We start from the raw sequence: 17,266 nt of genomic DNA, 5'->3' as shown, positions 1-17,266 counted from the left end.
CTTAAAGTGACTTTAATTAGTGTTCAGAACAGAGAATGGCAATCACTTTACTCTGCCAGTGGCTATCAACATGATTTAAGGAAGTCATTTAAAGGTATCAGACACCTGAAGATGCAGATAGGTGCCTAGTGGAATTTTCAAAAGCACCTAGGCACCTAACTTCAATGGAAGTCAATGAGAGTTAGGCACCTAAGTGGGATATTTCAAAAGTGCATAGGTGCCTATCTGCAGCTTCAGGCATTAAATCTAGCCCTTAGCCAGAATGTGTCTCATTCTCTCCATTATTTTAGCTGTAAAGCACTTTGAAAACTTCAGATAAAAGTATACAAGTGCGAGGTATTAATTAATATTATTAAAAACAGAGGTAGATTTAAAAATCACTGGCAAGAGAGAATAAGAGCAACCATCATTTCATGCTGGCTACAATACTGAACTAATGAGGAGAAGGCTTGAAACACAGATGTCTGGAACGTCTAGAAACTATGAAGGTTTTTATCTATCCATAGGTATTTACAGAGCATCCGTCACTGTAGTTTCTAGTTCATTGGTACCTGTATTCCTTTAGGTTACATGCTGACAGCATCAACTTCCTGAGCCAAGGGAAAATGAATGATACTATTCATGTTTGAGGGGTTGTTACTCCAGCTCTGACAGATCCGCCAAGGTCTAGTGCTCATTTGCTGATAGCTTTGTCCAGGGTGGAGAGTCTTGCACCCTTCAAAGAGCAGAGCTGCCCAAAAGGAAGATTGACAAATTTAAGGACAAAAAGAAATGCTATGTTTGTTGTCTTAGGCCACAACTCAGCAAAGCACTTAAGTATGTTCATCCCTATTCAGCAAAGGACTAAAGCACATGCTTAAGTATAAGCATATGTGTAAGTCACATTGACCTGTGTGTGACTTAGGCACATGCATTGGTGTTTCGCTGAATCAGGGCCTTAGACAGGCATTTAGATAAACTGTATTCCTTATTATAGGGATTCCTATAGTGCCAATCACTAGGACATCTTTTATGGTGACCGCATCCCTTTTCATGAGCCCAGGGAAAAATGAATAGTACTGCACAAGAGAGTGGTCATTGTTCTAATTTTGACAAATTAAACTTGGGAGAGTTTCCACACACCTTAAGTAGCTCTCTACAAAGCACTTCCCAGCTACTGCCTGTGTAGCTATGTTCACAGCATTACTATCACTGCACTGAAAGTCTTCAAGTCTATGGCATGTTTGTCGTTAGTTGCACTCATTTAATAATCTGTCACTCCAAGAGGCTCACCCTTTTTTGGGTTGAGAAGACAACCCAAAATGGTGCACACTAGGCGGATATAAAATGGAGGTGAATTCTCTATATTTTATTAGTGTTAATGTATGATGATTGAAATCTGGAGCTGATATCTGCTATTATTGCTAAGGAGTCCCCCTCAGTGTTATTGCTTTTGACACACCTACAATGCTTTGTGGTATCCCTTTAAACCCTTTCACTAGTATTTGCATTCACCTGAAGCTGGATTAAGGTCATGTTGCTAAACAATAATTTGATGTTTCATGGCTTTAAAAGAGAATATTGCTAAATCTATTTAGCAGTAGTAATTTATTGTTTATATTTATTGCTTTCACACCTACTGCTGTAACTGAGTTTTTAGAAAAATCACATACATAATTTTGTTTTCAATATATGAAAAAATGTAATGGAAAAAAAGCCACCAAAACATACCTGGGGAAAAATTACTTTATAGTGTAATTTCAAGACCACTCAGAGCTACTAACTCTGAGATTACATTACATTTATTCTTTATTTTTATTTTACATACTTGAGTGGAAGCTTTATTGTTTGCTTTTTACTCTGGACAAAATCTCAGTTGATATTCAGATATTTTCCCCAGCTTAGGGATGGCAGATTTGTCAACTGTCCAATCAAATATTTGTAGATTCAAAAATTGTCATACATTACAGTTAAATAGAATAAGCTATTTAAATTAACTCTTCCTGCCATTTGGATGAGGCATACATTACAGATGGCACAGCACATTTGGATAAGAGGAGAGAGATGTGAACCCTAGAATTCTGGCTAAATTCCAACTCAGACAATTGCATTTTGCCTACCTAAAATCCTCATTGCTGTTTCAGGCGGAAAAACTGTTCTTCACTTGCCCTAAACAATTGTGTAGTGTTGCTGTATGCTGTTAAAAGACCTGACACTACTCTCTGCGGCAAGTTCAAAGTATTATTATCTATCAAAATCCAATTGATATTTACTCAATATTGGCTTCTTTAGAAATATGCAAAAGCTGCCTGAGATTCTGATTGTTACACTCCCAGCTTGGCTCCTGGCTGGTAAACAAAGGCAAAGCCTATTAAGTGTATGAGAATATTTGACCATTCAATTTACTAACCTGCTGTGTGTAGCCCAGTTGATGAAGCATTTTGAGGAATCAGCTGATTTGTCACCGGGGGGAAAAAAGGCTGAAAGGAACTATAGAATCAATGGTGTCCAAGTAATGCAATTCCCACGAGGGAAATTATTTAAAGGGAATTCAACTCCTTTGCAGCAACAAATACCTAGAGAGGAAGTAGACTGCAAACATCCCTTGTCTGCAATCCTGGCTTACCACGCACCTAGTCATAAATGATACATAAAAATTGTGTACATCCTTCTTGTTATCTGAGCCTATCCCCCCACATTTTAGCTCCTAACACACACATACACATTATAGTTAACAATGATAAGCCTATCTATAAGCTAAGAAAAATAACTCACTGTATTATCACTATGAAAAGTTTGTCTCTGAAGTCCTTGTGGGCTGAGATATTAGGTATTCACAGGACAACTCCTCCATCCTCAACCCCAACAGCCCCCAAAGACAGATGTGCTTCCTTTTAACCTGGTCCTAACTCATATCTGTTCTAAAAATCAAAGCAACAAATGTTAGCATGCACCACTGATGCACATTTTCCTTGTAAATCTCCATTCCGTGCATCCTCCGTACAAACCAGTATTATTAAAAATATATATATCAGTTGAAATTTGGGTGCTACATCTTCAAGGGTCTGAGAGAGCTCAGGCTTGACTTATTATTTTTGCTTTTACAAATCTTATATGATATACAACTTAATGAACAAATTGAACAGATTATATACTGGCAATATGTTACAGATGTATTTATGTAGTTCACATGAAATGGGCCAATTAGTTCTAGAGTGCATACTGTGTATCTCTATATAATGTATAGAGATACACAGTTGCACATACTATCATACACATTTGTGTGTGTGTTGTACATGTACTGAGATAAATGTGTGTATATCTGTCTAAGTGGGCAGAAGTAGATAAAATAGATTAGCAAGATAGTGAAATCAGATACACACACATACATACGTAGAGTGGCTACTGCACACCTTGTCATGCCAGTGTGAAAAGGACGGTTGCAGGTTGCTGGTTTTGCAGCCATTAATTTTACATTTTATGGAAAAAAAGGCTTCTTTAATTCCCCTTTTTTTTCAGTAAGCATCATTGGAAGAAGACCAAAGCAGAGCAACTATAAGTTAAATATATACTTGAGCTTAGCTGCATTACATAACTCTGTAGGAGAAGCAGGCTGAAAAGGGTTGTTTCATTTAAATCTTTATCTTTTATTTCTCTTCCTTTCCATCATTTATTCTTGTTATTATTTTCCCCCTAAATTGCCTCATCTTCTGAAGAACGTTGGGTTTCGCAGGCAGGCGGCTAGTCACCTGCAACAACCGAGGGGTCCTGCAGAAGCTTCCAAGCTGCTGTCGGTGTCAGATGCCAGGGTTTGGTCAGTGGACATGGAGGAGATGTCGTTGACAGATGAGGATGGAGGGAGGCTTTCGCTGCTGTTCACTGCTGCACCTGTGCTAAGAAAATGAACACCAATGTGATTAAACCTGAAACCCAAGGATTCCTTGCAACTTGAAGACAAATGAAGCATTTCTTGTTGCAACAGGGATTTGGACAACACACCATTTTAAGCAACAGTGGAAGATCAACAAAAATAGGCCATAGAAAGCCCAACCCTGGAGCCATACAGGTCAATGGAAGTTTAGCTATTGACTTTGATGGCAGTAAGATCCGGACCATAAAGCTTCCTTTTCCAGCCTCAAGTTCTAGTCTTGATTAACATTTTAAACTACAGAAGTTTTGGTGGAAACGTCTACCTCATGAGGCTGTTTTGAATAAAATTCATGTTGCATTTCTTATAAAGTGACTTCAATGATGTATCCTCTTAGAGCCATGAAAAAATCAGGCTAGGGGTTTGTGGTCCACTGAAATTGAGCCTGAACAGACTGTAGGAGGCATAAGCCAAGTGAACAGAAAATATCTAGGAAGATTTGAAAATCTCCTAGTCTCTGTGAACAACTCAGATCGCTTGTAGATAGTTTGGTGGAAGAACTTGTGGGATCCAATTATGCAATGAATGAAAAAGTATGCCATGTGATATTATCAAGGGAGGAACATATGGGTTCAATGGCTAAAGCACAGAAAATGGGGACAGAACTGGTCTCTGCCCCTGCTACTGAATCACTTAACCTCTGTGTATCTCAGTTTCCCCCATCTGTAAAATGGAGATAATAGTAAACTTCCTAACCTTCCCAAATCAGTTTGCACTTTGAGATTCTCAAATGACAAGTGAAATATTATGGAGAATGATTATTAGCATTACTGAAGTTATTCAGAGAGAGAGAGACACACACATCCATCCATATATGGCAATAATATCCATGTGGTAAATTGTAGAATCATATGAAGAATGAATTTATCATGTACCTTTGATTGCTTCCCCAGTACTCCACCCACAGGGGTGGCCAACATGAGTCTGAGAAGGAGCCAAAATTTACCAATGTACATTGCCAAAGAGCCACAGTAATACAACGGAAGCCCTGCCAATCAGCACTTCACCACCACACCTCCCGATCAGCTGTTTCGTTGCATGCAGGAGGCTCGGGTGTGGGGGAGGAGCGAGGGCATAGCAGGCTCAGGGAAGGGGGGAAAGGAGTGGAGTGGGGGCAGGGCCTGTGGCAGAGCAGCGAGCACCCCCTAGCACATTGGAAAGTTGGTGCCTGTACAAGGAGCCGCATATTAACTTCTGAAGAGCCGCATGTGGCTCCGGAGCCACAGGTTGGCCACCCCTGCACTAATCCATCCCCAGTAGGACTTAACATCCCAGCCCCAAACAGCTGGCATTCATTTTTTGTTTTTTGTTTTTTAAATTAACTTGCCAGTGTGCTGCTTCTCTTCCAAATTTATGCTATCCAAGGTTTGAGATGGTTAGATTCAGTTCTGCCTTACTTACAGCTTTTATTTACAGATAAAAATTTCATGACTTTAACATTTGATATCATATGACCATGCAGGGCTGGAAACAGGAGATCTCCATTTGAGGACCTAGCACTTGCTTCTTGCCCTGCAAGATCCTGAGATATCAGAATTAAAGCTGTTGCATTGTTAGAGTATAGAAAAACAATTCTAGCTCATTTTTTGAGGTTTCTGCATCCTGCAGTTAGAGTGATGGTACCTGAGGCAGGACACAAAACAATCCTATTAAATATTTAAAAACTCCAAAACAGCCTTAAAATATTATTTTAGCAGCATATGGCATATACAGAATAAATGACGGTGTGGGATGGAATCAAGGGTTGAATGTCACTCATTTAGGATAATCTCACTCACTTGTGAGTTACATGTCCATCCCCAACTCAAGCCTTTGTACCATACATTTCATATATTCTCTGTCCCCTCCCACACACACATCACTATATATAAATAATGAGACACTCACACAGATGGTTGAACAACTCCAAAAGTCTGCCTAAGGCCAGAATTGCTTTCAACTACACCTCTACCCTGATATAACGCTGTCCTCGGGAGCCAAAAAATGTTACTGCTTTATAGGTGAAACCGTGTTTTATCGAACTTGCTTTGATCCGCCGGAGTGCGCAGCCCTGCCCTGCCCTCCCCTCCCCCCGGAGCACTGCTTTATCGCGTTATATCCGAATTCGTGTTATATCGGGTCACGTTATAGTTTATATTGGCCATGCATTTGTAACACTGAGTAGTTGGTTAACTATTAGCCTCTTGATTTGATTCTGTAAAATTTGCAAAGTAATGCAATGACATTTTTAAACACAGCACGCTTTGTCTTCCTGATTGAAGAATTTCATTTCTCATGGATCTCTACATATTTCACTGGTATTTATCTACAGTTTTCCACATGCACTTTTCTTTATCATTACACTCATTCTAGGCTATGGAACATTATATTTAAATGTCATTCAGCCAAAGCAGGTGGGTTTGAACAGAGGCAGAGCATGTCTCACTAGTCGAAGATTTTTTAGAACAAAAACAGATCATTGGCTTTCTCAGTCTCAAACTACCTGACAAAAATCTGCTGTTTAGTCATGGACATTGTTAAGGTCTGATCCAAAGACCACTGAGGTCAATGAAAAGAACCCTTTTGGCTTCAATCAGCTTTTGGATCAGATCATTAGTGGGCCATTTCTTTTGGCAGGTGAGCAGCCTCATTAGAGTTGGGCAATGTAACAACAGAAACTGAATGGGTGAAACCTTTTGCTTCAGTATGTGCCTGGTTCTGCACCATGTGCATCTGGTTTTGCACCACGGAAGTCACCATTCTATTTGGTGTGTAGGATCAATCCCTATATCTGAGGAAAGGGCTCCCCCACCCTGTCCTTTAAAGTTACTGCTTTCCTTGCTTTAAGCATAATTGTCATATAAAGTGGCACAGAGGCAACATAATTATTGTCCCAGCCCAGAAATGCTCAGATTAACAAAACAAAAGGCAACAGAAAACTGAATTGGATGATTAGAGAGTTCAACAAACAACATAAATGCTAACACTGAGATGCCCAGCCAGTTCTGGTGAGTAACGGTAATGCCTAATTGGCCATGTTCTGCACATGGAAGGCATCACAACAGCCTGTTCCTGAAGGGATGGGTACCAGGTGGAGCAGTGCAGTAAGGAGAGGGCTGCCTTTGGCCTGGTCCACACTACCCCCCCACTTCGAACTAAGGTACGCAAATTCAGCTACGTTATTAACGTAGCTGAATTCGAAGTACCTTAGTTCGAACTTACCGCGTGTCCAGACGCTGCAGGCAGGCTCCCCCGTCGATGCCGCGTACTCCTCTCGCTGAGCTGGAGTACCGGCGTCGACGGCAAGCACTTCCGGGATCGATCCCAGAAGATCGATCGCTTACATCCGGACCAGGAAGTAAGTATAGACGTACCCTTTGAGAGAAAAAACAGCCAAGTTGATGATTTTGTTGGTTTCGTAGAACGCTGCCAGATTGATGCTTTAGCTAGTGCTGGCTCCTCAGGACAGTGTTATCTTCAGGTTATAGCAGGTAACTGGCAGTCAGAACTCCTGGGATCTGTTCCTGGCTCTGTTACTGACTTGCTGGGTAACCTTATGCATGACACTTAACCTCTCTGTGTCTCAGTTTCCCCATTTGTAAAATAGATGCAACAATATTTACCTGCTTCACAAGGTTATTGTGAGGCTTAATTAATTAATATCTGTAAAGGGCTTTGAGGCTTTCAGATGGAAGGTGCTATAGAAGTGAAAAGAAAATAGCTGCAAGAAATATAACAGCATTTTTGCTTACAAATATCCTGTCTCTTTGTTCAGTAAACTGTCACCCCTCCTCCATTGGAGAAATTAGGCATGATGACATTTTTTTCTACAAACTTTGGGGGATTAGCTCTGGCTCTTTTATAGTAGGCCACCTTTTGATACTATCGTTTTGCATTATATTGCTTCCTAGACCCACCAGCTGCTTATCTTGATTTCTGTACATTGTGGCATTATGAGGAGTCCTCTGCAGCAGGCTACTAAAGAAACGAAATCTTTAAGCCCTGAATGGTACACAATGATGGCATCTAATGAACTAAACACTCAGGAGAAAAATCTGGGGGTCTTTGCAGACAGCTGAATGGAAACCTTTCCTCTTTGACAATAGTTATTAAAGAAATCCAGCAAGAAGTTGCTTTGTATTAAGAAAGGAATAGAGACTAATAATGAAAATATGACATTATATAAATCGATGTTTCACCCTCACCTGGACTACTCTATTCAGTTCTGGCCACCCAACCTCAAACATGACATAGTAAGTATGGAGGGTTGAAAAACTGACAATGAAAATGATTTGAATAATAGGAAGGCTTCCACATGTGGCGAGACTAATAAGATTCTTTGAAGAAAAGGAGCGTGACATGATTGAGGTGCATAAAATAATGAATGGTACAGAGAAGGTCACTCATATGATCCTATTTACCCTTCTGTATGGTAAGAGATCAGGAGTCACCCAATGAAATTAAAAAGCCACAACTTTAGCAGTGCTAAAAAGAGTATTTTTAAAAAAAACAATGCATAATGGTCCTAAGGAACTCACTTCCACAAATATTATTGAGGGGAGGAGGTCAATGGGATTCAAAAGAGGATTAGACAGGCATCTGACTACTAGGATATAAATGTGTAAGGGCTACAAATCCTCATGCTTCAGGTCATAAGTCAACCTCTACTAAGTCCCTGGGGTTAGGAAAAAACATCCCCAGTGGGCATGTTAGTGAATAAACAAGTGCATGTGACATAGTAGACTTAATTATGCAGAGGCATTCAGGTTTTAAAGCAGATAGCAAATATATCAGAAGAACTTCCCTTTTTCATCATGTAAAGGGAATTGCCTGCACATTTTATACCACGTTCAGGAAGAAAGAAGACATCGTCCACTGATATGCAACAAACAAGTTGGATTCGCATTGCAAGAAGAGAAATGCTGTAACACAGTCAGCACAGGCGTCCTACTGCATACTCTAGGGCGATTGGACATATTTGGAATGTTCACACGCCAATGCTAGGGCAACTCCAGTACCCTGAAAAAATTATCTACTAATGCAGAAGATCATGCTCTGTAGCATTTTGGAAAACAAAGCTAGCTATACCTAATATTTTGACAGAAATGCCATATCGAGAACAGCTTGCCCTTAAATAAATATTAATTTTGTAACATGCCCACAGTCAGCATGAGAAGGGATCTTCTCCCAGCACTCCTCAGCACCAGATACAGATATCTAACATGCTCACCCCACTGCTTTGCAGCAAGTAGCTAGGTTTTACATTTCTGAGTTAGCAAATTGCTTCTTGGGTCACAGTTTGTGTGTGTAAACAAGCCAAATGCCTTCTTGCAAGGCAAAAATTCCAGTTAGAATTCAGGATCCTGATATTCCTTCTCAGACTTCTGGTTCAAAATTTTATTATGAATACTGACTTGTAGACCCTATAGCAAATATTTGAAAAACAAATCAAAACCCCTTCACTTGGGAGAATGTATTCAGTTCTGGACATTGTCTACACATTTTGTCTTTTATATCACTGGTCCAGGGGCCAGTGTTTGGAAACATTTACTGTCCTAAAGAATAAGTGCTAGATTGCCAAAGAGCTTCTAGATACCATACCTTAACAATCATGCCACTCTGGTTATACTCTTGTTTTTTATTTCCATTTGAATTCCCTATTGATTTCAACAGCTGATATCACACAAAGATTCATGCTTTAAATCTCTTTAAAGCTAGGATGATAAAAAGATTTTTTTTTAAGATATAAATCCCTGGGGCTTCTAATTGTCTTTGGGTTCTAGATACTGTGGTAGCAGCTAAATTCATGTCAGATTTCAAGTGGGAGAACAAAAGCAAGATGATAGTGAGCATGACTTCATTTTAATGCCTGATATCTCTCAACCTTCCAGGAAGCGGAACAAATGCTTTATACTATTGGAAAGTAAGGACTCCTTGTTTTCCAATCATGACTCGTTTGAATCAGCATTGGTGTCGATCCATATAGATCTGACATACCGGCCCATAAAGACAATTTCAACCTTTCTGTACAATGCTGGGGGGGCTGGGGAGTGGAGGACATCATGCATCTGAAGGCTCCTAAGGCTATTACAGCAAGCTCCATGGTCTGGGAGGTAACAGGAAAGCTACAGATCTAAAGACCTTGCACTGCAGGTTGGCCAGATCACAGTGCCATGGAGAGTAGCAACTTTCATACCCTGCTGGAGGTTTCCACAAAGTTGCATGCGAGAATGTGTGTCTGGCTCCCTTAAGAAGGTAATGAGAAGACCTATCAAGCATCTGTGGAGGAAGGAACATTAAGCCTGATGTCTGGGGCCTTATACCACTTTCCAGAGGGCTATTTCAACCACAGGTTCTATTTATAGCCACATACAGAGATTTCTCAATGTTGTGTCCCCAGGCTTCCTTCTCACTAGCCACATAGCTGACTGGAAACAATTGGACAACAACTTCCTTCAGCCATCACGGTGGGTTTCAATCTTAATCCTCCTCAATTGCAACACTGGTGAGACGACACAATACAGCATGCAAGAGAGGGACTGATACATGGTTCCCAACAGAAACTTGTTTCTTTTTAGGCCTGGGCCTAAGAAGCTGACAAAGCCTACCAGACCCACACCTCACAGTTCTCTAATCAGGCAAATACATATTTATTTTAAGGGGATGGGAATAAAATGCTGCCTTTCTGCCCTGTAGTTGACTTACGGTAAGATATGCTTCATATTTGAGACCAAATACAAACTGACACTCGTTATTGTTTCTATGATTATTCACAGGGATAGAGAGAATCCCAAATTCAGGCCTCTTTTTATGAATGGAAAAATATTTAGGGGTTGTGGTGGATAATTAGCTGAACATGAACTCTCAACGTGACGCTGTGGTCAAAAGAGCTAATGGAACCCTGGGATCCATAAATAGGGGAATCTCAAGTAGGAGCAAAAAGGTCATTTAACCTCTGTATTTGGCACTGAAGCAACAGTTGCTGGAATACTGTGTCCAGTTCTGGTTTCTACAATTCAAGAAGGATGTTGAGAAATTGGAGATGGTTCAGAGAAGAGCCAGGAGAATGATTAAAGGATTAGAAAAGATGACTTATAGTGATAGACTCAAGGAGCTGAATCCATTTAGTTTAACAAAGAAAGATTAAAGAGTGACTTGATTAAGTATCCACATGGGGAATATTTAATAATGGGCTCCTCAATCTAGCAGAGAAAGCTATAACATGATCTAATGAAAGCTAGCCAAATTCAGTCTGGAAATAAGGAATACATTTTTGACAGTGAGGATAACCAGTAGAACAATTTACCAAGGGTCATGGTGGATTCTCCATCACTGACAATTTTTAAATCAAAATTGGATTTTCTAAAAGAGCTGTTCTAAGAATTATTTTGGGGAAGTTCTGTGGCTTGTATTACATAGGAGGTCTGACTAGATGATCACAATGGCCCTTACTGGCCTTGGAGTCTCTGAGTTGACCTTTTGTATGAAGCAAAAGCAAGCCAAAGGAAAACCAAGTCTTACTCAGCCACTTCTCTATTTATATTTTGTCAAATTACTTCAGAAAAGGGACCTGAGAACTAGGATCTAACAGAAACAAACATCTTGATAACCAGCAGCTATTTTTTTTTAAATTTCTAATGGTGCTTTGGTTAGCATCATCAGGAAGTTCATGGCCCAATCATAAATAACCATTAGTGAATAGATTATGCTAAAATATTGACCATTCACTTTCTGTTAAAAACAAAAAATGCTTATAATCTTTAAAGTATTCCATCTAAAAAGTCACTACATTTATAGATGTACTAATACAGCATGCCTGAACTGACAAACAGCCTGGCTTTGTGAACCTAACACTATAAGTATCCATCCCCACCATCTCTACATTTTTGTTCTTCAAATAGTGCCACCTGGTGTATATTGCAAGTATCAAATCTATTTGAAATTAATTCAGAGACTAAGGGCTTGTCTTCACTACCCGCCCGGATCGGCGGGTAGAAATCGATCTCTCGGGGATCGATTTATTGCGTCTCATCAGGACGCAATAAATCGATCCCTGAATTGACGCGCGTACTCCACCAGCCCAGGTAGGAGTAAGCGCCGTTGACGGGGGAGCCGTGGCGGTTGATTTGCCGCCGTCCTCACAGCAGGGTAAGTCGGATCAGATACGTCGAATTCAGCTATGCTATTCCCGTAGCTGAATTTGCGTATCTGAAATCGATCCCCCGCTCCCCCCCATAGCGTAGACGTAGCCTAAGCATTCAGATTATTCTTCAGGAATTAAAGGAAACACTGCAAAGGTTGAACTCTGGATTCTAATTAATGGCAAAATATTTAAAATGCATGTTCCAAATAACTGGGCATGAGAGGACTTTTCTAAACTTTAGGTTGGGGGGATGGGGAGGAAAAACAAGGACAGATCTCCAGCTAGGCATCATAAAGTTCAGACCCACTCTGGCACCAAGAAACTAGTTTTGCGAAGGTGGTCAAACAGGACCACATTTTGAGAAGTAACCTCTAATCCTGCATTCTCAAAACAGTACATGCATCTTTTTGTACATACAAAAGCCATATTCCTGTAGGAAAATAGACATTTGGAAATGATGCAATTGTGCATCTAGCTACCTGCTGATTTCTGTGCACAAATAGCCACTTTCAAAATACCCGTTTTACTCACACAAGCAGACATATATAGCCAAGTCTTGGGACCATGTAAAAATTAGGCCCACTCTGTCAGGGAGCTGGGTACAGTTTCTGGGTCTCTGCCTTAGCCATGGCACAGGTTAGCTGCAGGGGTTAATGGCATAAGAACACTGCTGGATTGCAGGCAGCAAGTGACCTCTAAAAACTGACCACCTACATGCCAGAGTCCTGGGTATACACATTATTTTAGGTGTATTGGAATTAGAATTTATACACCCCCCAAAGCAAACACACAAATAAAATAAACTCTGTTTTGATTCTCCCTTTTCTTTCACCCCATTTCTACTGTTTGGGGTAGATCCTAAACTGTAGCCAATATACAGTACAGCTGAACAGGAGTTGGAGGGCAAAGGTCATTCCACTCCAGCATAATTTAGAGCACAATCTTGTAGCTACTTATGACCCCAACTTGGTCTGTTCACTTGTTGATATGTAGGCAGAAAGTTTGGCTTATATGTGAGAACAGACAGTATTTCCAAGAAGGATTTGCATAATTAAAAGATGGGAGAAAGTGCTCCTCATTTTAATAAGATACTCCTGGTAGAGAAATCTAAGCAATCTCCTAACATGTTCTTTGTGGAAGAGCACAGCAAAGAAGTCAGGGAGTTCCCAGGCAATCTCAGGCCAGCCAAGACATGATGTGACAAGGTTTCCTATGAAATATAAACATTTCAATGATGCATGAAACATCTGGATTTATCTGTAACACAGATATATTTAGAGATACCAAAATGCAGCAAGGTTAAGACTGTTAAAAAAGTAAAGTAATTCATTCTGACTAATTGCAAAAATTTATATGTATATAAAAAGGAAATATTTTCAACCATCAATATGCCCTAACTAACAAGCCTCCAGGAGGTTTGACTAGAGAACGGTTCACAGCATTTACAGCTGTTAAAAGTACTTCTCACTGTGTAGCTGGAGAAACAGCAAATCTTCAGGTGGCAAAATATACAAGATGCCTTTTGGTTTTGCTTGCAAACTCTAGGGGTCTGACACTCCACTGATTTTACCTCAGTAGAGGTATTAAAATGGAGATTCAGGAAGTTAAAATGGGAAGTTTGGTGCTTCTATTCTTTGGCAAAACAGCCCTCATTTGCATTGAAAACTAAGGGTGCCTCCATTTGCCAAGTAAGCCATAAACTCTCGCACAATTCATATTCTTTTGATCAATACATTACAAACATGAAGTGCCCTTGAGGGAAATCTACGAACCTCAGCGGGGCTATCCTACCAAGACCTCAAAATAGAACTTCAGTGATGCATAACCCTTGTACTGGCCCTCTGCACAGTGCTGGATTTCACCCACAATGCACACTTTGGTAGACAGCACTTGCTATGGAAATCTGCCCCATTCCGTTCATATCTTAACACCTACACAGTGTGTGTTGAGGCCACTCTCCTCCATAAATCACTGCCTAAATGATCTGGATGACCAGGCAGGGCAAGATCCTCAGCCAATGTAAGTCAGCACAGCTCTGTTATATTAAAAGGAACTAAGCTGACTTGCATTAGCTGAGGACCTGGCCCACACAGTGCAGCCTCCCTTTACTCAGAACTGTGGTAAGAAGTGCAAATAATCAGATCCCAATTACTGAATATGCACCAAAGGTGTTTTTTCAAATCCTCCTCAATCTGCGTAATCAAATCCAATTTTCACCACGATGCTCAGAGGCTCAACTACTTTATGAGGGCTATTTTCTTTGGAAAATGTCTTTCTAGCCTTAGCCCATTTTGGTATTTAATTTGCTAAGTAATAAAATTTAAAAAGTTTTTTGTTATAAAGGTAATGTTTCCACCCTGCTGTACCCTGAACCTCAAAATTGGCAGATTTGTTTGTCCTCATATTTTTAATAAAATAATTAAAAATATATCTTTCAGAAACAGAGGCCTGAGAAACTGGGAAGTTAGTGTTTCCACAAAACAGGCTCCCCTCTCCACATTTGATTTTAAAGGAAGTTGCTTCAGTTGTTCGACGCTGATAATGAAAATGCAATTGAAAGGAGAATGGTGAAAGAAAAACACATAAGAAATTGCAATTTTGCATGCTCAAAAGTGTTTAAGTAAACAAAACAAACCAACAAAAACCTTCTGCATAGAGGAAATGGAACAAGGAAGAAGTTGTTTTCTTTTTATGCAAACATAATTCTTGGGTTGGCTTTATGAATTACTTCTCAAAACAAGCAATTACATTATTATTTGCACATAAATTAGTATCAAGCACTACTATTTAGCAGAGCAATGTTAAATTACAAGGACTTATTCAAATACCTGGCAGGCCTTCAGATTTATTTTTTTAGTGATAGTACAATAATTCCCTACCTCAAATCTGCCTGTAATGTACTTCACCAGCTACTCTGCAGCAACACATTGATTGCCTTTCATATCTTTTTCCTTGTAGCTGAAATCAAGATGCAATACCAAAGCCCTAATATTGCCACTCAGCACTGTATTGACTTATCACACTTTCATCATGTTTCCCCTAGTTCCATCGCTGAGTAATGGTGCATCACATGGTGTCACATTGGGTTAGTGCGTATGAACATTGGCAAGATGAAAGATGACATGAACATGCTCAGTGCAAAACAGTAAACATATAGGGACACATCAAACGTTAAGAACCTTTTGATTAAATAGGACTTTTCCAAATTGAACGGTGAACATCTACTCACAAGAAATCGAGGTGGAGAACAGTGCAATTAATAATTAGAATGTATTGAAGGTTGTTTAATGCACAGATACATTCCTACAGGGATACAAATATTTTAAATCCGGATGCCTAACGTTTGTCTAAAAATTTATGTCTCCACAGTTACCCGTTTGTATACACAATCACCGTTGGTATAGAAATGCTTGTTTGCATGCATGTGGATTTTGCTCATTTTGAGCATATGTATTTTGTGGAGGCAGTTTAGGGATCCTTATGTGAAAATATGGCCCTTCTAGTCTATTTCCTTACCCGGTCTCAATCAATATTTCAAATAAAGTGTTTTAACATTATCAGAGCTTCTGAAAGGATAAATTACAGTAGTAGGTCCAAATAGTACACTTGTGCAGTGTACTTTTGTGGACATAAGGCCAAATTCTGTGCTAGAGTAAATGGGCACAGATAGATTTACTTCAATAGGTTTTGCTCATTTACTCATTTAGAAATGTAATGTGCCATCACTGATATTCTTTTTCCTGGTGGTTCTGAAAATATTAACCATTCCCCATCTCCATTTCAACACTGGTACAAGTATTGTGTTTGTATAGTCCTTAGAAACGCCAGTGCTGCTGAGAAGATGAGTTCAGCGTGAAGAAATCCCCAAAACTCGCATGGAATCTAAGCGGCATAATTTTAAATATTAAAGTGACACTGGAGTTCAGTTAATAAAACAACTCATTATAAGCACTAAATTGTAGAATACATTTTCAGCTTCAGATGCATAACTGCAGCCTCTCTATGCTGCTGTGGAAAACACATTAAGGTTATTCATTGGGGTTGAGTACCTGAAGGAGAAGGCTGTCCTTTTACTACTCCATTTTTAGTTTTTTCTTCAGAATTCATTACTTCCTTGTAGATCAGTTCTGTGAGAGACAATTGATGCAGTTATGAAAGTAGCTAGTTCTTGTGCCCATGAACAACTTAATGCTATAAACTGCTAAATCAGTCACTCTCTCTCTCTTCTCTCCCCCACCAATTATCCCTCCCCCCATCCTTGTTCCTGCTGCTGGAGCCATTCAGGCAGTTTTGCCATGTCCTCTATCACTTTAGTAACAGTGAAAGGAACAGGACAGTTGTAACTGAGCTCACATTCCACGTCTTCTGGCACTGCAAAATAGACTTGAGCACAGCAAACTCGGTGTGCTGAATTAAGGTAACATAAGACTCTTCTTTCTGTGTACCAAAATTAAGCCACAAACACACTAGGGAGTTTTAAAACATTTATGCAATGCATTATAATGATTTAACACTGGCCGCATGGGCCAGTCTTTAAAACATACGAACTGGGAATGAAGCTAAACCTTTCCAGATGATTATGTAATAAAAGAATGCAAGCATTAAACCAACATTTTTCCATGCCCGCTTGCTGCCTGTGTTACCATTTCCCATTTGTTTTTGCTGGTTTCTTTTTATTTCTCACACTTAGCCCTCTTTACTCCTACCAGAGAGGAAGAGAGTTTAAGAGCATTCTACCAGCCTTCCACAATCTCATTTTGCCTACTTGATCTTTAGCAAGTCTTTCCGCTCTATCTGTCTAAGTTTGCTTTTTGTGTGTGTGCTTTTTAGACATATACCTCTACCCCGATATAACGCTGTCCTCGGGAGCCAAAAAATCTTACCGCGTTATAGGTGAAACTGTGTTATATCGAACTTGCTTCGATCTGCTGGAGCGCGCAGCCCTGCCCCCCCGGAGCACTGCTTTACCACGTTATATCTGAATTCGTGTTATATCGGGTCATGTTATATTGGGGTAGAGGTGTATATAGGAGAGTATAATAGCTAAGCTGCTTTAACGTTGCATTATCCAGAAATAGGGTTGGCACAATAACTTTAATGCTGTTTATCATGGGCCAGATTCTGACACCTTACCCCTGTTGAATAGTACCTTATTCCCCGAATAGTGTCCTTGACTTCATTGAGTATCAGAATCTGGCCCTATGGTCTTTGCTAAACAGTACCTGGTGTATCAGGCA

The 17,266-nt window shown here is 39.9% G+C and overlaps 1 protein-coding gene across 5 annotated transcripts in view; it reads right to left on the bottom strand.

The window, feature by feature from the left end:
- Positions 1–3,724: 3,724 nt before the first annotated feature.
- MAPK10 (mitogen-activated protein kinase 10) overlaps positions 3,725–17,266 on the bottom strand; it is a 120,559-nt gene continuing 107,017 nt past the window's right edge. For 4 of the 5 annotated variants that reach the window (XM_065404618.1, XM_065404619.1, XM_065404620.1 and 1 more), the window contains 2 exons: positions 16,079–16,156; positions 3,725–3,867 (listed from right to left, as the gene is read on the bottom strand). In XM_065404618.1, the coding sequence (XP_065260690.1) occupies positions 3,725–3,867; positions 16,079–16,156 (221 nt within the window). The remainder of the gene's footprint in view (positions 3,868–16,078; positions 16,157–17,266) is intronic. The other variant, XM_065404621.1, reaches the window with a different exon arrangement.

The sequence above is a fragment of the Emys orbicularis genome, chromosome 5 (assembly GCF_028017835.1).
Source record: "Emys orbicularis isolate rEmyOrb1 chromosome 5, rEmyOrb1.hap1, whole genome shotgun sequence".
In the NCBI taxonomy this organism is placed as follows: Eukaryota; Metazoa; Chordata; order Testudines; family Emydidae; genus Emys; species Emys orbicularis.
Note: the sequence above shows the minus strand (reverse complement) of the source record. Positions and strands in the feature narration are given on the sequence as shown.